The 23,146-nt window shown below is 36.9% G+C and overlaps 1 protein-coding gene across 1 annotated transcript; it reads right to left on the bottom strand.

The window, feature by feature from the left end:
* Positions 1–1,385: 1,385 nt before the first annotated feature.
* On the bottom strand, positions 1,386–22,310 carry GALR1 (galanin receptor 1). The gene is made up of 3 exons (XM_013106837.5): positions 20,860–22,310; positions 13,766–13,831; positions 1,386–10,348 (listed from the first exon to the last, which is right to left on the bottom strand). Exons 1-3 carry the CDS (start codon positions 21,547–21,549, stop codon positions 10,031–10,033), a joined length of 1,074 nt encoding a protein of 357 aa, XP_012962291.3. The 5' UTR covers positions 21,550–22,310; the 3' UTR covers positions 1,386–10,030.
* Between the last annotated feature and the right edge of the window lie 836 nt (positions 22,311–23,146).

The following is a 23,146-nucleotide window of genomic DNA, read 5'->3' as shown; positions in this document are numbered from 1 at the left end:
GTGATTTTATCTTTTGTTTTCCTTCAGTAAAGTCAAGATGATTAATTTAACAATAACTCTTACGTTGCATAGGTGAAGTATATAAGTTATCAATACAACTGGAATAAGTATAACATAATAGAATTTGGTTCACAGGAAGAGTTTTCATTGTTTCTTTTAATGAAAACAAGGGATGACCTTGACTTAGTCATCTACATAAATATGCTGGATGTAAAAGAGAAGTTTTACCCTAATTACACTTCACTAATTTACTCTCTCGCTTTTCAGAATGATTTAGTATAATACCATTCTCAGCTTTAGAAATGTAGCCGTAAAAGTATTCTCCCTCTTCTTTCTGTCTTACACGCAGTTATTATTGGTAGGATAAAAGTAATTAAAAAGGTATTTTTCAGTAACTGTTATTTGTGTTTTTTTTTTCACAGATTAGAAAAGGAGGACATGCATAGGTATTCAGTTCTTTGACCTTTAATTTGACTAATACACATTTTTTTTTATAAATTTCTGTCATCAAGAAAATAATACATTCTGTTTGCATCTTTCTAGCCAGGCAGGATTAAACACTACAAATATTAATACAAAAAGAAAAGATAATTACAACTTGAAGTCAATTTTTAAAAATTAAGTACAGTATAGTTCCCCCTATAATCGTTTCCATCAGCCATGAAGCAGATATTTTATTACCATGCTCTTTTATTGTGATGGAAATTGATTTTGCTTAAAATCATTTGAAAGTTAATATTTCACAATGAAAAGTGGGGGAGGTCTCTGATTAGCATAGTTGGGTAAATCATAATCATCTGATTACTATAGGTGTGTAAATACTGTAAGATTCACATTAAAAGTGGGAAACTCCACTTTCATTTGTAATGAACCGAGACATTGATAAAATGTCTTATAAAAAGAGGAACAAAATCTTGTCTTTATATTAAATATATTAATATGTTAATAGCAACTATTGAATAAATAATTTAAATACAAGACTCTCTCTCATTTGACATTATAGAAAGTTTATGGATGTGGGAAAATTAGAAGAAGAAATTAATGAGGTTTCTGTGATTAAAAATCTTCCTAAGCAGTCTTGTATTCTTGAGCCTTTCTCTGGACATGATTTTCTGTTCATCATTTTCTGGACATATTTGTGGTATAGTTCTGCATTACTTTCAGATGTAAGTTTTTTCCAACATGGGATCCTAATATGAGCATATGATATAATACTTCATATGAAAATTCCAAGCCCATGCTTAATTCTAAGTCCATACTTGGACCTACTTGCTCTGTCTCATTTTCTCACTGAGAAGCATTTCAAGTGATGCTGGGTTATTTCCCTGTATGCTTAACAGGGAATTATACATAAACTGTGCTTTGCAGTAAGGTGTCTTCAGACCTGGAGGTAAAATAAGCCTTTTTATTTTATGATCACCACAGGAGTTACAGAAAACATTTAACTCTTCATCCACATGAATACAAGAGCAGCAGAGAACACATCTTGGGACAGCTTTTTAGAGCAACAAGGAACAAGGTAATAGAAACATGATTCTGCAAGGCTTATTCAAGATATTGAGAGACAACTACATACAAAATAATGACCAAAGTCAATAATGACCTAAACAGAAGATTCTGCTCATTTGTTATATTAATAAATTAATAGATCATCAGAAAACTTCTCAGAAGGTATTCTCTATGTAGAAGTTTAAAGTTCGAGTCTTGAGTATATTCTCTTCAACAACACTGTTGTTCTTGAACATTTACTCCCTCTCCACCTATTCTTTTTTCTTCCTGCTCTGATGTTAATAATTAGGTACTACTTTTCGTCTACTGAATGAGACCATATTATCAGAATACCCTTGGATCTATAAAAACATATTTTGTCTTTACACAGAGTTGTGGGATTAATTTATTTGAATAGCTAGAGCAAGATGAATTTTACCTAAGATGACAGATGGCAACATATGGGGAGGAGTGAGAAAAAGCATTCCTGTGACTGCTGTGATGTTGAAGAATCACAGATTTCGGGGTTGAAAGTACACAGGTCTTTTCTTTGATGCTCAAGATCCCAGTTAGGCTGCTTACTTACCATGGGACAGAACAATGTCTTTGCTGTTCTCCTGGAGCACTGAGGGTCTGGGGAGGTGAAAACCAAGGGCCTTCTCTGTATATTCTTCAGTAGTACTAGTAGCAGTCTCTTTGCTAGATGTCTCTTTTCTAGAGATGCATGTAGTACATGAAGTACAGTCTAATTGCTCATATCAGGTTAAGGGGAACTCCTCCAAAATGACAGAATGCTGTGAACAGAGCATTATACGACTCCTGCAGGGGAGAAGAATTTAAAACAGCAGAGATTTTGACGCTCTTATTCCTAACTCACTCAGGACATTAATCAGGTCTATCTAATCAGCCAACCTGTATAAATCTCCCCAATATTCTGACTGTTCTATCAGAAATGCAGTGGCAGATCATATATGTTCAGTATAGCATTAGTTTCTACAGTGCTTTTTTTAAGCAGAACTGAATTGTAAACATGATTGTGAGAGCACATAGCTTGAAAATATTTCCAACACAGTTTCCCTACAGGTTGGTAAAAAGCCTCAGCTTTGATTTATGGACTGAAACACAATTACTGCCAGGTGCTTTGAATGTGCCAGCAACAGTCAGCTTGTAGCTCTCATGAAAACTGTAATTTGCTATGCAAAAGTAATGCAGTGATTACATTTTAAGTAATTATGGCAAAAAATAACTAGGTGAAATGAGAAAAGCATGTAGTATCATTTTACTTCCTTCTCTAGCAATGGCAATACATATGACAAAGATTTCAACCATGTTAATTGCTGTACAGTATTTCCAGGATGTAGCCCAATTATTGAGTTACTCTACATACATCTACAGATGATCACTTTTAGACTGAATAATAGTTCAGCTCTGTGATGAACTTCTTAATATCTGTATAGCTCTCATACTGTTAATTACAAAAATGAGGGTAAGAATACTAATAGAGTAAGGCCAGAAGGGACCATTTTGATCGTCAGATCTAAATACTGTGTCACTTAAGCTACTTAAGCTACTTTACCAGCTAGTCCACACATGGAGACTTAAATACATAAAATCTTTTGGAGGAATATTCAAACATGATTTGAAGCAAGGGGAATATACTGCATTTGTTGATTAAGCTTTCTAGAGTTATTTATACCCATGGTTTCATAACATGCTTCCACTTTATTTACAGATGTAACTCTTCTAGTTTAATTTCACCATACTGGATCCTACTAACTCATCCACTCCTCTAAGAGTGGCATAGAACCAGGTATTTCTTTTTATGGGTACAGAGGTACATGAGGTAATTGAACTACCTAGTAACTGTCTCTCTTTGCTGAAATTTCTCTGTGAAAGCCTCTGTTTTCAGTGTCACAACCTAAGGTAGCTCCATGTTCTGAATTGACAACTTCAGGGCTTTTGCAAGTTCTTTCAGTTACAGAGTTACATTTAAATAGCTGACAATTTCAAATTCATCATTTGCCAGTTCAAAAATCAGTTCTTAAAATTTCCTCATGTTCTTCTCTCCTAAATGTATGACTTTTAATTTTACTGTATTAAAATTACCAGTTTTCTTGTGCTAAATTTACAGTGAAATTTAATGTAAAGTAATAATACTGTCTTGTTATCACCTCACCCAAAAAAGTGAAATCTACAAAAAATAAGCAAAATTTTTGTATTTTCTTTCAGAATATTAACATTAAACATAACCAGGTTAATAAAATCTCTATAGGTATTGCTAGAAATCTCTGAATTATCTCTGGAGCTCAGATGATTTATTACTAAACAAGAGATTTTACAGCAAATTTTACAGTTCATTAGATGTTTATCCGTGAATTGAATAACAACACAAAGGCAAACTCTTTCAAGAGGAGCATGCTACAGAGCTTAAGCAATGTCTATAATATGAGACCTCAATCATAGTCCTGTAAATATATATGGCCAGGATGCTCCCATGTATCTACAAATGTTAAGTACACATGTCCACAAATGATTGTGCAGAACTGCACAAGATATTTGAGTAGGTAAAACTGATAAAGTGCACATCATTTTAAATGCATGCTGATAACATTTAATTTTTTTAAAAAGTATATTTTATTAGGCATAGAACTGACCGTGTTCTGGTTTCATGCTCATCTAGACATTTTTACTGTATTGAAATAGCCATTTATCTTGGTTAATCAAGATCTACACACAAACATAGATTGATTTGACTGCATCTTTCCGAAAGTGTAGCCACACACAGGCTTTCATTTAATAAAATAAGTTTGGATTTCATATCACTGGAGTATTTTGTTTCTTTTCATATTCAAATACATGGATCTGGCTCTGGTTTTATATCTCTTAAGCAAAATGTGTCACAGAGATTGAAATTGTTTTTGAATAAGAAATATCAATGAGTTCAATCAATTTCAATTGACTTTTACCAGCCTGAATGGAGGATCATACCTCCTTCATTTACGTACTTGAAAGTGAAAATGTTTTTTTATATTAGTTAAGTTTTCATAAGGGTATTTTCAACCTATAACAACGTCTAGTCATGAAAGTCTATTGAGTATCACATACACTATTTTTTTCTGGATTTTTTCCTGAGGACAGTGCTTGTTTTCAAATATTGTGCAAGCATTTTGTAAGAAAATGAGGTTGTATTTCATATTATGAAGAGAAGCAAAACCAATACAGATCTATTGAAAAAATCACTTAAAAAATCATGCAAAGTAGAGTATATCTTAGAACAACTGCATGTTACTCTACATTCATTATACACTGAAAAAAACACAGAATTTTAATTTTTTGGTCTTCAACATTTGTATGCATTCTGAATATATAACACAAACACAACCTGTGTAAGGCAGAAGTGGATCTTTTCTCTATTTTTATACTTTCCCAAAACACAACAAATACCACTAAGTACAATGTGACACATCATACTGTGAATAAGCCACGAAGATAATGATGTTTGAAATAACGCATTTCCAACATTACCTTATATAAAGATCCCTCACTTTCCCTATAATGTGGGAGGTAAAGTAAGACTTATTTTACTATAACATTAAATATACAAAGCTTTATGTTTATCTCTTAGAGATAATTACTTTTTTTTTTTTTTTTTTTTTTCTAAATGGGTATATAATATATTATGAAAAGAATAATAATAACATTTTAAGAAAGATGTACATGTGTACAGTGAAAGTGAATATATACCTTGAAGCGTCATAACTTAAAAATCATTAAAATGTCTTATATTGGGAAAAAAATAAATGTTTTGAAATATATATGTTTTTCTCAATGTTTAAATCTGGAAGAGACTTCAGAATGATTGGTAAATAATCAATGATCCAATTAATTTAATCATACTAAAGACTGAAAGAACTTTAGGGCTAAAGATAGGAACACACTGTAACATTAAAGTTTTCTCCTTATACAGTCATAGTAATTTCTTGTATGTAATTTCAGACATTTTTGTTAGGTTTACTGTTTTCACATGTTTTTGTTACCTACCTTAGACATGAGAAAATGTTAGGAACTTCTGTATTTTTTGATATGAGAAAGAAATTTAAGGAATTCTGAATGTTTCCATTATTGCATATCATAAATGTTTAGTACATACTTCTGACTGAAACATATACATAATGTTATGACTCACATAGAAGAGACCATTAAGAGTTATTTTCACTTTGAACTAAAATTATCACCTCCTTTTGTTAAAATTTATTAAATGGATGATACATTTTCCTGTCAAGTTAGGTGCGAAAGTTCCCATCATTTTTCATCATGTTTGCAGATGATGATCCTGCATGAAACTTAATCTAGGTGATGAATCTTAACTGTTTGTTAAGTGCTGTTATTTTATTTATTATTTTTTTTTTCATTTTGAGTATGGGTTCCAAGTCTTGTTTATGTATAATTATACACAGTGTGCATATGGATCCTTACATCTTGAAGACTGCACTTATATCTTGAAGGATGTGAAATTTTTTTAAGCTGTATTAGCTGAAGAAGAGCATTGCTGTAATTTTTTGTTCAGCTGACAACTTTTATCATGCTTTAAACTCTTATCCACAAATAAGTAGGGCTAACCTTGCATGAAGAACCTCAATGGAATTGTTTCCTGACCTCCTTAAACATAAATCTTTACAATTTCCACTGATGCAGTATTTTAATGAAATTTTCACATTTTTTTTAAGGCAACAACTGTTAAAACAACAAACAAACAAACAAAAACAACCAACCAACCAACAAACAAACAAAAACCACGCTGGAATTCTAGAATATAAAATGCAAAATTGGCTAGAAACCTGCTGAAATGTCCTAGTACTACCCCAGAAGATGGACAGAACTAAGCTCCTCTACACCCTCTGCTAAAGGTGTGCAAGAAATGAGACATTCTCACATTAGCATGAGGTGCTGCAGAAGTGGTACCTTTCCAAGGGTGTTTAATACACTCTGCAGAGAAAACTGTGGAAAGAAATAACTTCTGTTTCTCTACTAAGGCACGGTTTTAAGAAGGACTGAACAACTCCTGCTACTTGATTTGATGGGATAGACTACTTCTATCATCAGTGTTAAAATGCATAATATATTTTCAAATTTTGGAGATACTTGTGAAACAGCACAAAGGAATACCATTTTGACACAATACATAAAATAAAAATTTAGGGAGTTTAAATATTAATATGTGAGTAACTTTTCTTATTTGGGCTCTCTAATTCTCACAATTTTTGAGAAATATTAATTAAGACATTAGTATAAATTTAAGTATTTTTTTAATTACACATGAATACCCTGCTTTAGTTTGAGAGGAATTAGAGTAATCATGCCTGTTGAGTATTTTAATTTGTATGGAATAATATTGTCTCCTTAATACAACAATATGGTGGAATTCACTGGGATTATTGATCTGAGTGGAAAATTCAACCGTAGTTAGAGAAAATATCTTTTTTTTTTTTTTTTTTGTGTACACTGTGATTAGTGTTTCTGGTTACAAACATGTAACAAAGCATATTAGACAAATAAGCACGGTAAACTTATTTTGCTCTTCACAAGAAACAATAATCAGTCAGTAAACTCAGAACTTAAAAGCAGGCATTTAGTCAGGGATAATTAGTGCCTATTTGCTGATTTTCTGCCCAAATTATCCATATTTCTGGCATAAACCACTGCTACTTAAGGGCTAGATGCAGTTCACAGCATACATTAACACTGTTTTTACATTAACATCCTCTGAGTCACAGATGAATACATCAAAGCCATGGTAGAGACACTGATTAAAAGGCGAGTGCTTTAGTCAAGAAACCAAGTTTTGGAGTGGCAGGTGCTTGTTAAGGTTTCTCTGATAAAAGAGGTGGAAGTTTTACTGACACTCACCAGGAATCAGGTAGGGCTTCAAAAGTATCTCTTACTGCTGGTCTTCCCCACTCCCTCATCCTCAAAATTTCAAAGAGATGAAGTCCCATTGTTGACTATCAAGCAATTGTGTTTTAAATTATTTACAGCTAAGAAAAAGACTTTTCCAGATGAAACCATAAACTCACAATGATAACCTTATATGATTTTTATATTTGAATTGTATTTTTTAATTTAAAGTAAAAGAAAAAAAAAAAAAGGAAAAAATATATAATTTTCAAAGCTGTGGGATCACCTAATATGTTATAAACTCATCTGAAGACTGATAGTTATTTAACAACCTGATTAGGACATAAAAAATCTGAAAGCTCAAAGAAACTGTAAAATTGTGATAGACTGTTTCCTATGCTCAAATTTAACCCAGAAAATAGCTTGCTGTACAGATAAGCTCTTCTTCTCCAATTAATTAATTTCATATATTTTGTGTTCCTAGCAATAACGTCATACTGTTTCTTCATATGAAGGAACTGACACAATCATGTATGCAATATTATTCCGTCATTTTTAATTCAACATCTTCAATTTTATTTTACTGGTTCCAAGCAGATAACACTTGCATGTAAACATAGACGTTTTCATGTCAGCTAACCCTCCATAACTGATTTGGAGAGACTCTCCCATAGTTATCTTTCACCACTCCAAACTTTTTTTTTTTTTTTTAGTCATGTTTGTGGAGAAAAAAGAATCTGACAGAGTATCTTGCCAACAATATTTAACACCTTCATCAAAAACCTGAACAGGGGGCAGGAAACGCTCAGCAAGTTTGCAGATGACACCAAACCTGGGCAACTGCTAGATTCAATGAAAGGCAAGGCTTCCTTTCAGAGGAGCCTCAATAAGCCAGAGGAACAGGATAAGAGTTATCAAATGTATAAAGTTCAACAAAGCCAAATCCAGAGTCCTGAAACTTGGATTGACTGAATGTAATTCTGCAGAAAAACACAGGATCTAGGGAAGCAATTAGACCCTCTACTCAGTGCTGGTGAGACCATACCTGGAACATGCTGTCCCATTTCAAACACCCCAGTATGTGAGAGGGATGGCTGGGCTGGAGCAAGCACAGTGGAAGGCCAGGGGGCTGGATCACAACAGATGAGATACAGAGAGCCTCATTTTTTCAAGTTGGTGTTGAGGAGGCTGAGAGAAAATTTAATTGCCATCTTCGATTACATTGTGATTGGTTAGACAGAAGACACTTCTGGATTGCACAGAGAAAGGACAGAAGGCAATGGTCACAAGTTACATCATGGGAAATCCCAGCTGCAGGTGGGAATCCCAGTTGCAGGTTGACCAAAAGTTGTTGAATTGCCATCCTTGGAAATTTACAAAACATGCCTAGACTAGGAAGTGATCCAGATCTGAAGGCAGCCCTGCCTTGAAAAGATGTCCAGAGGTTCTTTCAGCTTGATTTATTCTATGATTCTGTGGATCATTAATATAAATGGTAAATCATAGTCCAGCGAACAATAATGTCTTCAAAGGACTGAGTACTCTTCCACTATTTCTTTAGAGGCTTACTGCTTAGGACATATTAAGAACATTTATAAAATTGCCAAAATCACTCATGTTATTTAAGAATTTTCAGATTCTGCCATTTACATTATGCACTTTGTACTGATTTTAATACATCCTTCTGAAATTTTCCATTTTAGAGTTTCTTGATATCAAACCCCTCTTAGAACTTTTAATGGATTGTTGTTTTAAAACACTTAAACATTGCTTGGAATTTCTTTATGAAACATAGTATTTTAAAATTAATACAGATACTGCACATTTAAAACTGTACCTCCATCTCAAAGTCTACAAAGTTAACAAAACATGCACACACACATATACACACATGCAAAAACTATAGAAAAGCTTCCCTCAGAGAAATCCTCATTTTGGTACAACTACATACAGGTCATAAATAAAACCTTATATAGCGTACACAAAAGTTCTGTGTATGCAGTAAGGTAGGCATACAAAGTAGTAAAAAGTCCATCATCACTCAGTGTTTTACATTAACAAGACAGATGAACAGATAAAATCAGCATTGCCTCTCTAAAGCAGTTACCTCAAGTTGTACATGGGTTATTTCGACTCAGCATCATAGCACATCTTTACTTTAAAAAGAGAAAAAGCATTGTCAAAACAATCTGACGGAGATAATGAAAGTTTTCCTCTCTGAAATCATAGTACCATAGTATTTATTATCTCTAAGTCAGAAAATTCAGCCATCTCTTCACTTCTACAGAGTAAGATGTCAGAAAGTTCAGTGACTTGTCCATGTCAACATATCCTTGTATATATACATGAATGTTTATAGAACTTACACTTAATGAATAAGAATGCAGACATATCACCAACTTTTCTTCTGAAGTATCTTTTAAAGGTCCAGGAGCTTTATTTGGCGAAGCTAAGATACAAAGGACCAGCTCAGTTTTCTTTCATAACAGTTTCATGAAAGTTTGCTACAAATGCAATGTCAGTACATTAAATAGCTTATTAGCAATTAGCTTTATCAAGAAAAGGCTAGGATAAAGCTCATTGTGCTTTGTTTTCTAGAAGTCTCGTTCACATAGCTGAAGAGCCAACATACAGGACTTTCTGAAGTTCACACGTGTGTACAGTTGGTAGTTGGTGGTGTATCTATCTGGCTCTTATTTTCCTTAGCATCATTCAGAGGTGATTCATTACCTATCTGGCACTTGAAGACTTGTTTGTAGGCCTTCCTAAAATTTTCAGAGAGAAATGCATATATAATCGGGTTCACAGAAGAATTGCTGTAAGCCAGGCAGTGTGCAATTATCCTGAAGATAAATGAAGCTTGAGTCAGTGGGAAAACTCCAAATTCAGCCCAGAGATGAATCACGTGATGTGGCAGCCAGGAGATGCCAAAAACCACTACCACCACCAACACAGTCTGTGCTGTCTGAGACAGGGAAAGGAAAACACAGATGTCTTATAAGCACTTATAGAATTAATTTTAAACCTGCTTTAAAAGCATTGTTTATAGAAAAAAAAAAAAAAAAAAACCAACAAAAAAACATAATACACTCTTAAATATTTATTAACAATAACATTTATTATCAAATGAACCTCATTACCTATATGGACTTTATTTTGAAGTAATGCAAGAAGAATTCTAGCCTTGAAAATTCTGCAGCAAAAGGGAAATACATCTCCTTGCTCAAAAATAAAGAATGATGTTCCTCACTTCCTACACAAAATCCTAGCCTTTTCTGATGTGCATACAGGCTTGATGTAACAAAATAATAATATAGGTCTTTGGGGACTCTCATCCAGATCTAATAAGTTATATTTTAATTGGGTGCACGAGGATTTCTGACCAAAATTTCAAGAGATCTATTGTACATGAAGGCAGCTAGTGAAAGAGCTTAGAGCAATCAGATTAAACCTTTGCTCAAGAATCTAAAGAGGAGCAGAATTATTTTGAAAATCTCTCATTTGAACATAAAATTTCCATGCGAGGATCATCCAACAGCATTCTGGAATGTGACTAGGAAAAAAAAAAAGACAAATAAGGAACTTGAATGTTCCTGTAATTGTTCATTGAACACAAGGAGCAAAATATCCTTGGTGCTGCCTCATCTTTCAGTATTTTCACAAGAAAAAGATATAAAGCTCCTTAGATCCCTTCTGACAGCCACAGTATCAGTCATTATAGACATTTCAGGTGTTGCAAGCATTTTTTCAAGGCACAATGGAGTTTGATTGTTAATGTTTTCTTTACCTTTTGCTTATTTCAGAATCAGCTATTATTGCTTTGCAGTTGCTGAAAAAAAATAATACATGCATGGCTCTAACAAGTGCCACTTTCCCAATAAAAGCCTAACGGCAATTCTAAAGCATATTATGTTATTGGTCATTATAATTACTCTATTAACACTTCATAATTCTGCAGACAACTTCAGCTCTTCTTCACAGGCCAAACTAGCCCACAATGTGATATATACTGCAGCACAGACAATGCCTCCTGGATTTTTTGCTAATTTATTGACCCTAGTCTATACTTTCTTGAATTGATTAATGCTTGGTACTAATTCTTTGACCTAAATAATCACCATGTGACTTAACTTACAGAAACTTGCAGGGAAAATCTTAATTTCTGTGGCAACAGGCTGAAATAATCTATGGGAGAGATTTTACTGGTTAGCAAAATCTCACAACAGAAACCAAAGGACATACCTGTTGTAAATATTATTTTAGTCTCAAGGGTTCAAGTGTCTTCACAACCTTTTTTTATATTTAGCCCTATTTATTTTAAGTCAGTTGATGCTAAAACAGCCACACAAATATTTTCTCTTTCAGCTGTCATCAGGAAAGTAGTCTTCCTTGTGCTAACAAGGAAGTATAAATAAAGAACAGTTCATGCTCTGATCCATTTAATGCATTAATATTCTGGCTGAAAACACTGTCTGGATATTGCATGCACAGTTACTTCTTAAAATGTGTATTACTACATTTTTTTTCAAAATTAAGATGAACAAACAACAACAACAAGAAGCCTGGCACCAGGAAAATCACTGACTCTTAATACTGTATACACGGAAAGCTGAGGTTGACCATGTGTCTCTCGTAACTATTGTACTTAAGGTATTTCGTATCAGCAGCATAAGTAGGTCTGCATAATGGATCCTCACAACTTCTGTTTTTTACCATTATTTCTCCTAAGCTTCACTTCAGAGCTTACCTTTCCACTATGACTATAATTTGCAACCAAGGTAACACTAAAGGGCAGCTCCTAATGGGATCTTGCTTACGGTTCCTCATTAGCAAATAAAAAGTGCCTGAAATGAATGATGCTAATATTGCTGCTTTGTGACCAAACAGCACAAAGAATAGCATTTAGGCACTTTCATAATTTAAATTAACTTTTTTTTTTTTTTTTTTTTTTTTTTTTCCCAGACATAAGGCAAATTAATTTTAAGATTCTACTACTAAAATTTTATAAAGCTGTGAATAAAGCTAGAAATGTAGAACTGCATCTGAAATGCATTCTTGTTAACAAAACAGCAGCAGAAGAACACACAGTAACCAGATAGATAAAAAATACTAATGAAAACAGAGTTGCTTTGAAAACGTGAGTTATGGCCTTAGGATCAGAAAATTCTAAGTCCAAAAAAAAAATCATAGTTTTATGCTTCTTTTTTATTTGCCCTTTGCTCACTGAACCCTGAGGTGCCCAGGCAGTCTTGGACTTACCTGCAATGCCTCAAACTATGAAAGCAAGTTCATAGCTAGATCTGATTTTTATTTGAAATGTCAAGAGCTAGTCCTTAGAGGAAATGCACAGATATTTCCAGTTTGAGAATAATGCACATGAGAATAGAGTTGGCAACACAGAGAACACTTTTGAAAACTACACCTTTGGCCTTGATGAGAGCAAGTGCAAAATATTTATGTTGAGTGTTCTAGTGAATCAGGGATGTAATATTTTCAATTCTATAAATTAAAATCTATGACAAGATTATAATTTTTTTATTTTTTATTTTTTTTAACACAGAGAGTGCATAAATAATAGATTATTTATTCCCTGTTGAGCCCATGTATATCTCATCTACATTGCAGATGTCTGCATGCCCATATGGTAATAGTGATCAGATCAAATGAAGAGCTGTAGCCTAAGGGTTTTTTCTGACTCCACATTCATAAACTGAGAAGTTAGTCAAATGATTACTGTGGTCAAATCTGCTCAAAAATCAGAACCATATTATATTATCTGTCAAATTCTCTACATAAACACATCTTTCAAATATTGCTGTAAATTGCAAAGCTAATATTCTGCTTTAAAGACCCTTCACAATTTTACTTGTAGCCAGTATATAACTGAAGTCTTGAACTTAAAAGAAAAAAATGTTTTATGGAAAATCATAAAATAATTTAAGTTTCTTTTTAGCCTTCTATCAGGAAGTACAATTAATCTCAGTTGCAAGTCCCATCATACAAGCTAGGAATTCTTCATTAAAAATAAATCAGCTAGTTTAAGAAAAAATAAAATATTTACAAGGTAGAAAAAAAAGGTTGGTAAGGCAAAAGAAACATTTACATTAGAGAGAAGTGGTCTCTCCATATCTAAATTTCAGATGCTCCAATGTTCAAAATACAAAGATCTCACGTAATGGCTTGACCCACTATGGTAGAAAACACAGATCAAAGAAGTTTCCCATCCTGCTGAGTTCAATGAGAGACTGAATATGTCATTAAATACTTCATTTCAAATCCTCCTCTCAATTATGGCTTTGGCAACAAGCAATAGAATACCAAACTATCTTACCCATAAAACTAAAATATAAACAAATAGGAATTGTTAATGAAAGCAATCTACCTTTTTCTTGGATGCTTCTGACTTCTTTGACATGTTTCTCAACTTTTTATGCAGATGATTAAGGACCTGAAAAGATTAATTTGCATCTTGTATTTCACCATTTTCTAAAATTCAAAAACATTGTTTTTAGAGTATATTCTCCAGTACTGCATGAATTGCTTACAAACATCAAGGATACAATTTACACATTTAAGAAGAGCATGGTATAAAATCTAAAGGAATTGTATATCTGTGTCTTTGTGAATCAACAAATACAAAGAACATCACAGCTGAATTCTAGTATCAAAATACAGATGTATTACATAACAAATACACATTATGATTGAACAAGGCAATAAATTGAAACCTATCCTGTAACAAGAATTAGCAATCATTCTTCTTTCATAAAAATGTCAATGCTTGTTAATTTAGAATGACCTTTACTGCATGTAACATAAAAAGTGTATGTTTTGAGTCAGAGCTTTTCTGAGTCACCTGCATAATTTGCTTTCTTCAGATGGATGTTTGGTTAATATAATCAGGATGTTGGCACTATTTGATCTTCCAAAAAGACTAAGCTTTTTACAAATAATTTATAATAAGATGTATCTCACATGAGATACGACTTTTATGTACAATTTGATGACACTTGTCATATACCTTTCACAAATATTTTTTCACTATGTCTCAAAATGATATATCAACCAAGCATAGGGTCCAAATTTTAACATAAATGTAATGGTTTTCACATAAGGTTTTGGGTAGTGGATGCATAGTGAAGCATGCCCTTTTTCTGTAGTCTTTGTTAACTGAGTTTAATATATTCATATAGCATGATTTATAGGTATGTGGGGAGGCAGGGAATATGCTCTTCACCTGCATATATTTAACCAGTAGTAAATCACACAGAATCAAGAAAGGGAAATACTTAATTAAACTCCACGGTTTAATTATAATATGGTAAGTGTGTGTGTGTGTGTGTGTACATTTTTGCAAAAATTCAGAGTGAAGAGCTCAGTTAGATGATGACAATCTTGGGGTTAGAATTTACATAGCTATAAGATTGACTGAGAACAATTAAACAGATAAGATTATCCAGAGTTAAAGTATGCATTAAAAAGACCTTTTGAAGGAATATAATACTGTACGTGAGGGTTTCTAAGGAGTTTTCTTGAGGTTTCTCGAAAGAGTATAAATTCTCTGTTTTCTCTTATTTCTGGAATGTTTTCTCTGACTTCTTTGGGATGCATGGCTAACCACTACCAGGACAGGACAACCAGAGAAGATGACACAGTGATTTGATACCACTGTGGCATTTAAGTCTTACAAACATACAGAATGAGCTAAGAAAAATAGGATAATACTTGTGAGTAACCACAGATCACCAGTGGATTACATTTTTTAAAAGTCTGCTCTTATCTATCAGCAAACCACAAAAATATGTAAATAAATAAATAAATTTGTGACATAACATCTGAAATGCAGTTTTGCTTATCTGTATACAAATGTGTTTGTGTGTCAGCCCTGCACACTTTCCCTACTCTGAAATGCCAGTCTGGCTGCCACCAGGCTAACCTGAGCCCCAGGAAGGCAGGAAAAAAAACGAATGTGTTTTCTCTGAGAAGCTCTGGCTTTGGCTGGATCCCAGCTGTTCTTCCTTCTCCAGGATGAAGAAAACAAACAGAAAAGCATAGAAGAGCCCCTGAGATGCAGCACAGGAGCAGAGATGTGTCCCCCAGGCTCACACATTCTTTATTTGCCTGCTGTCACCATGTACAGCACAGCTGAATTGTTTAGTCTGTGGTTGTAAAAACAAAAGAGCATGGGAGAAATACAGTGAAGTTCAATTCCCATCACTTTTGCTTAAATTATTGCCCCCCTTCACATAACTTAAATAGATGAGCTTTTTCTACTGGACCTTTGCAAATCCTGTCTCCTGCCACCTTGATACTTTACTAAACTGTGATTTTCACTCAGAATCTAACGCTAAAGCTAGACATACTCTTCCCAAAACTTAGTACTGCAAAATCTTCTTTTAAGGATATAAACTTTCTTTTTCTTTTGTTCTGAACCTTGTAACACAAGCTTTTGCATTGCATCTTTCTCTGTTCCAAAGAAAGATGCAGTAAACTAAGACATTATTGAATATTTTGGGATGTTGAAGATTTAGGTGATAACCTTCCAATTAATCCTTCTCGAGTTTCCCTATTTCGGGTTATGTATGTATGTCATGAAATAAGGATGTGCAGCCTCTGCAGTGAAAACATGCTGGCTCTGTGTGGTAGTGTACCAGATGGTATGCAAACCAGCAGCAAGAGAAATAGGCAGAATTTAATTACCTATCAACAGCCGTGGAACAGTACTCAGAGACCTACACAGAAAGCTGTAGAGGGATATTAAGAACCATGTTTATGCACAAACACTACAAGGCAAATCAAAGACACCACTCCTCACTGCCCTTTAAAAACTCTCTCTTCTTTGGGCCAAGGAATAATCAATTGTTCCTCTTACAGCCACTGTCACTTCACCTGGATGAATAGTAATTCTTACATTCCTTTCATTTTGTCTCAAGTTATTCTTCTAAAGAAAGTGTTCTTCAAAATGCCCACTAATGCATTTACACATGCATATTTAACTCACAGAAACAAATATGAGCCTTGCTGGAATAAATAAATAAATAAGTCACAACCTGTTCTAATCAGATGTTACATTTTAAATAAAATCATCTCTGTGGAAAAATTAGCTCTTTACATGAAACTGCTAACTCCAGCTTTTGTGTACCTGTTGACCAGCAATCATGTTTGGCTTTTGGGGAGGGAATAGCTTTCCTGTGTTCTGGAGATGAGGAGGTTCTGGGGGATGAGAGATATGATGTTGTACCAGAGGGTGTACGGAGTCTTGCAGGATTATGAGAATAGAAGTTCCAGCCTGGTCTAGACTGTAGTACCAAAACCACCACAACAGCATTTGGGAGGCCCTTGCTTTTGCCCTCAGACTATTTCATTTTGCTCTCAGCTGTTTCAGAGACTATCTTCAGATGGCTTGAGAGTACAGTCTAAGGGATGATGATGAAATGAAGCTGGAAAAGGGATTTTCCGATAGGGAAGGGAAAAAATAGCCAAAATTATCTATGCTTATTCAAATAGGTCTGCCAAACAATATAAAAGTTTGAAGCCTGCACTGCTTCAAAGCATGTTTCTTGTCTGGCTGTAAGCAATCATTCCACTGCCTACACCTTCCTTATTTGTTAGTTTATCCATTTAAAACCATGCTGCAGGAAAGCCAGCCCAAGGTCATTATCTAATAAGAGTGAACTGCTTGTTTAACAGAGCCATAATGTGAGCATTACATTCTGAACTATATTTTATAATATGAACCCGATTTACATTCAAGTGCCTTTGACTGCAATCCACTTTTTGAAGTAATGCTGCTACTTTTATTGTCACAACAGATCCTTCACCCTCTTTCACTTAATAGTATGTCACTAACATATCATATCCTTTATTTCTCTTTTCAGTGTAGTTTAGCCTTCTCCAATAAAGTTTTCCCTCTCTGCTCAGCAAAATTTAAGATATATTGTCTCATGCCAAGAACCATGTAAGTTTGCATATTATCTTGACTCCTATTTTTTATGGCTTATTTTTAACCAACCCTGTAAATCATACATGACTTTCATGAATTCAGAATGTTCAGAATGATAGATAATAATGGAAACATTCTTCAGGCAAGAAATAAATTAAAAAGTAGCTTTTAACATTATACCTCTATAAAAGGAAAAGTTTGTTAATGATTTTAGGTGACCAACCTAGAGGCTTGAAAGAGGTCTGATGTTCAAGGACTGAAGCCTTATAGCTAGGTACTCAGAAGCAGAGACACCCAAAATCAGTTGTCACATTGCACTACCGTGACAGATGTCAATTGGTAGAAGATCACTGTGCATCAGTTATCGCTTTGCCATTTAAGAGCACATTAGTGAGCAAACATATTCGTTACGAAACACATACTAAACGTCTGTAACCAATAATATGCCAAGTCATACTCTAAGCTATAAAAAAAGAATACAGGCTGTCTATAAGTATGCAGTGCTATAACTCAGCTAATAACTATATAATCACCACACCTCTGGCTGCAGTAGTAAGCTCCTTTAAAGTAGTTCTGTGAGCTGTCTGGAGCCAATTACAGCTGGCTTCCTAAGGATTTGTGATTTCTTGACTGTGTGATCCCAAAAAGCTGAGCCTTCTCCATGAGCAAGACCTCTTCCCCATGTGACCTGTCTGGTGTTCAACAGCTGAGTGCAAACTGGCTGTCCTTAAAGGACAGAGAAGATTGAGCCTCTCCATCTTCTGCATTAGCTGCTGTTGTCACAAAACTAGGGAAATATCATTCCTTCTCACTCTCTCTCCTATATTCACTTCTGTTCCACATTTAATTAAAAATGGCACAAAGGTTTTTGTGGGAGAGAGGAAAAGCAGAGCTGTACACATATGACAGAGCATGGTCTCTGCCTTAAGAATGTATTATGTGAGATTGCCAGTTCTGATTCTGTGGCATATGCTGTTATTTAAGCACTTCTGTAGTTTGCAACAGTATTGCTCTCCACTGGGAACAACACCCCCTGAAAATGAATCTCTCCTAACATAATTTAAGAGAGACTGAGAGAGGAAAAGAACTCAATCCCCCTTAGAGTGCCTAAAAAATGAGACTTTCAAAACTGAAAGTTCAATTGCAATTTGCTTAGAAATGAAACAGAAATGTCTTAAAGGAGCCTGGAAAAGGCAATATATTCAAATAGAGAAATGCATCTCCTTTGTCTTAATCTACTGTATCAGAAAATTGCATTATTTAGCTGATTCACAGTTCATGAAAACTAGGGAAGTCCATAAGAAACTAATGTGTTTAGATTTGTAATATTTCTGAGACTCTTACACAGCAGCTATCCTCTAACCATGCATGCATTGAGAAGCTAACATATTGGTTGTACTTCAGAGTATTTTAGTGACATCAGTAAGAGCTCACAGCAATCGCTTTGATGGACACCCGGGAGAGCAGCAGTGACTTTGACAAATGTAAGACTTAGCTCTGATTTTCAACTTTTATCATTCTTAATTTCTCCCTCTCTCTACCCCATGTGCCCCACAATATTGCAGCTGGAGATGTGTCAGTGGTTCTGAAATGGGGGCAAGAACAAGCCTTTATGCTGCAGGGTGCAAACACCTTCAATATAGCCTCATGAATCAAGGCATTTTTCAGCTTTATTGACACTGGTGGGAATACAAAGTATCTCCTAGAGTTCATCCTTTTATGTTGGATCCTCCAGCTTGGCGCTGTGGCAAGTACGATTGTATATTCAGGCTCAAAACACATCAATCCTCAGACCAGGCAAGGGCGAGATCTCAGCCTGGCAGCAATCAGAGCACAAGATTTTAGTTGTAACTTGGAGTGGCCTTGTTTTTATTAACTCGTTCTAGGCATGTATTTCACACAGGTTTGTTGTTTTTTAGTTACACATATTCATATTGATACTGAGATACTTACTTTAGTATAAGTGCTTTGTAGCATGGTGTGTTCTGCTTAGTATGCTTAGATTTCCTTTTTTATTATTTATTTATTTATTTTTTTTCTATGATATGCAAGTCTGTCTTAATTTTTAAAGATTTGCTTTCAATTTTCAGTCACATAATTACATTTTGAAGGCTGATAATCTATGCTGAAATTGAAGACACTTTGGCTTTTAAAAATAAAAGAATTCTTAATGGCTGGAAAGCTTCCTCTACACACATTCAGTAATAGTCTCCCTGTAATATTCATTATTTTCTTATAGCTCCAATAATCTAAGGCAACAACAGGTTTCTTCCCTCTCACAGCTCAGTCACATTCACCACTGCAGAAGAGATGTCAGTGTATTTACTGAGGGAAAGCAGAATTCAGTTTATGCATGAAAACACACATTTTCTTCTCCCTTTGCTGGGTTGGACTTTGCTTCTAAACTACTGTTTGTAGTGAAAAAGTCCTTTGAGTTCTGCATAACTCAAAGTTTTAGCAAAGTTAAATGCCATTCCAGCACTTCCACAATTAAACTGACATAATTTATATAACACATACAGCAGAACAGAACATAAAATTATTTGTTCACATTAAATACATTAACTTTAACTATCCAGTTTGCTAATTAAAGTCACTTCTCAATACCTAAGCAGTCCTTATCTGCAAGAGCAAACCTATCCTCGTGAACACAAATTATTGCCCAAGGATAAATCTGCACTGGAGATTGCTGTCACAGAAACAGGAGGATCTGGGAGGATCCCTGTGCAGTCCAGAAGGTCACAGCCTGTGCTCCAGATCTTGTCAGAGAGCTGTGGATGCTACACTGAAGGCTGCAATTAACATTTGTAGAAAAACATCACTGTTGCCTCAGCAGAAAGCCTTTAAGCACCTCTATTCAGGCAACCTTACTAGCTGCTTTTTCCTACCCAGGTCCTCACTGCTTTCTAGCACCTGCCCGTGCTGAATTCAGAGGTAAACTTCCCATTCGCTTCAATGGGGGCAAGACCAGGCTCAGAGTGACCAGGCAACATGATGAGCCTTTTACTCTTATCAAGTATTAATCAGATCAGATCAGATTGACAGGCTTGTGTCATATTTTGTCAGCACGCTGTACTTTAAGGAACTGAAATGCTGTGTTTGAAGCCTGAACAACTTGTTGCTTGGTTGCACATGACTTGAGTTAAACTCCTCATGCAGTACTGCAAGGAAAGAGGAGAGTTGTGTTCACAGAGAAAGCTTCTGAGATTTCTCAATACTTTGCAAGGAGGATGTCTGGCAAAGGGGTCCCTCTAATTAAAGGAACAACACCCCCCACCTGTCCCCACACCCCATGCAATCCCTGACCTTTCCATGTCATACCTTGTCCCCCCCACCCCTCAGCTATAAAACCTTCCCCCTCCTTCTGCACTGCAAACACCCCTGCCCCATCACCTCCTAACACTGCTGGCTCCCACCAGTGTCATGTCCCTGCATGTTTCCAGAGATGTCCCTCAGGCTCATGGACACCCACCACCATGGTCACCCCCCCCCACTTCTTCCATATGCCCTCCACCACTACCCGCTTGCCCCACCTTGGCATAGCAGAACGAGATGAGCAGCAGCGGAAGCAGATAGCCAAAGATGAATGTGCAGACCACATAGACCTTCTTGTGGCGTGGGTTGGGCCAGTGCTCCCAGCAAAAGGTCTGGTTGCTCTTCTCACTGTGGAAGAGGCGCTGGTGGTGAGCCACGGGCGAGGCCATGGCGAAGGAGAGTGCCCAGATGAGCCCAACGCCCATCAGTGCGTTGCGGGAGACGCGCAAGGTTGAGGAGCGGCGGGAGTGCACGATGGCCACGTAGCGGTCCACGGACATGGCCGAGAGCGTGAAGATGCTCACCAGCATGGAGACGGTGAAGAAGTAATGGATGAACTTGCAGATGAAGGCGCCCAGCACCCAGGTGGGCAGCACGTAGACCGTGGACTGGAAGGGGATGCAGAAGAGCAGGTAGGCCAGGTCGGCGATGCTCAGGTTGAGGATGAAGATGTTGGTGGTGCTGCGCCGCTTGCCTGGCTTGCTCCGAGCCAGCACCGTGATCACCAGAGAGTTGCCCAGCACCCCCAGGGCGAAGATCAAGAAGAAGACGATCAAGGTGATGAAGTTCTCGATGCCCATGCCGAAAAGGGGCTTCGCCCCCGCCTCCAGCAGCCCGGAGAGGTTCAAGTCCCCGCGGGGCGGCTCTGCCCCAGCTCGCGACTGGTTGAAGGGCTCCCCGGCATCCATCCTCCCCCGTTCCCCCCGGCCAAAGTTTCCTCGGGCTGAAGGCGGAGGCGAAGCCCCCCCCCGGCCCCTCTCCCCCCTCCCCGCAAGCTCCGGGCAGGGTTGGAGGGGAGGAGGCAGAGGAGGGAGGCAAGGAGGAGGAAGGAGCCGCCGCCTCCTCTCCTCTCCGCTCCGCTCCGCGCCGCTCCGCCGCTGGGGGAGGCGGCTCCGAAGGCTCCCCCGGAGCCCCCCCAGATGCTCCCGGGCCCGCCCCGGGGGGCGGCGGAGCCTCCGCGCCTCGCCGCGATGGGAGGCCGCCGGCTCGGGGACGGAGCGCAGGGCGTGGAAGGGGGGAGCGGAGGAAGGGGGGTTGGCTTTTCTTCCTCGGTTTAGCTTCTTAATCGCAGCCGCAAGCCCCCCGCCGTGGCTGCCGGGGAGCGGAGCCCACCTCGGGAAACTTCTCGCCGCTTTTTGGGTTCGGCTTTGGGAGGCTCGGGAGGCAGCGCGCTGGCAGGTGGCTGCTGCAAAGCCGCTCCAGAGGACGTGTGTGGAGGCGCCTGCATGAACCTCCAGCAGCTGGAGGACACTAAGAGTTGGTCCGGGCCAAACAAACACCTGGTCTCGCTGTTTTCACCTCCCTCGCAGGCTGCTATTAAATATTCCGTCAGAGGCGGTAGTTCACAGGATGAAAAGTGGCTGTAACTCCATCCAAGAAGGAAAGAAAAAAACGAAATAGAGAGTTTGGCCACTTTTCACATTCGCATCACGAAGAACGTGTTTCCAAATTTCACCACTGCTCTGCTATGTGTCTTGTTAGCAATAAACTCAGAGCTGGGCAGCTGCAGGGAATTCTTCAAGCTGCCAAAATGAGAGCAACTAAAAAGTTATTCTCTTCAGAGCTGAACAAAAACTCCTTCATAAGCTGGGCGTGAGGTCTTGTAAATATGCACACACACGCATACACCTTGTCACTGAGACAGGTTTTCTTGAGAGTTTTAAAAACATTTGTTTTCAACTGTCGAGTTACATCCGATGGTACTGTTTTATCTCTCTTCTCAAGGGATCATCTTTACTGTTAAAAATCCCCTCCATCGGTGTTAATATTGCACACTGTTGAAGGTAAAAGCTGGGAGAGCTGTGGCTTTCTTCAGATAGCCTCCCTTACACATCCTATTTACTCAAGAGCTTGATGCTACTTTGCAGCAGTTTTTATGTGGAAGCAGTAGGGTCAAAGAGAACTGTTCAGATGTGCTTTTTAAAGCAACAAGCTTCTGTTTGCTCCTTTGCAATCTACAATTTTACATTTTCTTTCTGCCTTTCCTTTTGGTACTTATGGTGTAGAGCTATTGACTTTGCAGATCTCGACTCGAATTAAACCTACTTATCATCTGGTCCATTACGTCCAAAGCAAAATGTATTCAGAGAGCACAATTCAGTTTCTATAGATTTAAGAAACTTTGATTTAGGTTGAACTGCTTCCTATATCCATCATGACTCAGTTTATAAGTTACAGATATATTAAGTAAAAATAAACCAGTGCTTCTCCTAAGAGATTTGAGGACTTTTTTTTTTTTTTCCCCCTATGTGCATACCTTATCATTATGTTGACATGTTTGATTAC

This window comes from Anas platyrhynchos, chromosome 2 (assembly GCF_047663525.1).
Source record: "Anas platyrhynchos isolate ZD024472 breed Pekin duck chromosome 2, IASCAAS_PekinDuck_T2T, whole genome shotgun sequence".
Classification (NCBI taxonomy): domain Eukaryota; kingdom Metazoa; phylum Chordata; class Aves; order Anseriformes; family Anatidae; genus Anas; species Anas platyrhynchos.
The sequence above is the reverse complement of the archived record's forward strand: the minus strand, read 5'-3'. Positions and strand labels throughout refer to the sequence as shown.

Bases quoted from the DNA above. Each gene is read 5' to 3' on its own strand.
- GALR1 (XM_013106837.5), bottom strand. From the start codon at position 21,549: ATGGATGCCGGGGAGCCCTTCAACCAGTCGCGAGCTGGGGCAGAGCCG. The intron at 13,832-20,859 runs GTGGGGCAAGCG...TAATCTTTTCAG, and splicing joins TCTCGTTCTGCTATGCCAAG to GTCCTTAATCATCTGCATAA. The intron at 10,349-13,765 runs GTAGATTGCTTT...TCCCTGTCTCAG, and splicing joins CAGAAGCATCCAAGAAAAAG to ACAGCACAGACTGTGTTGGT.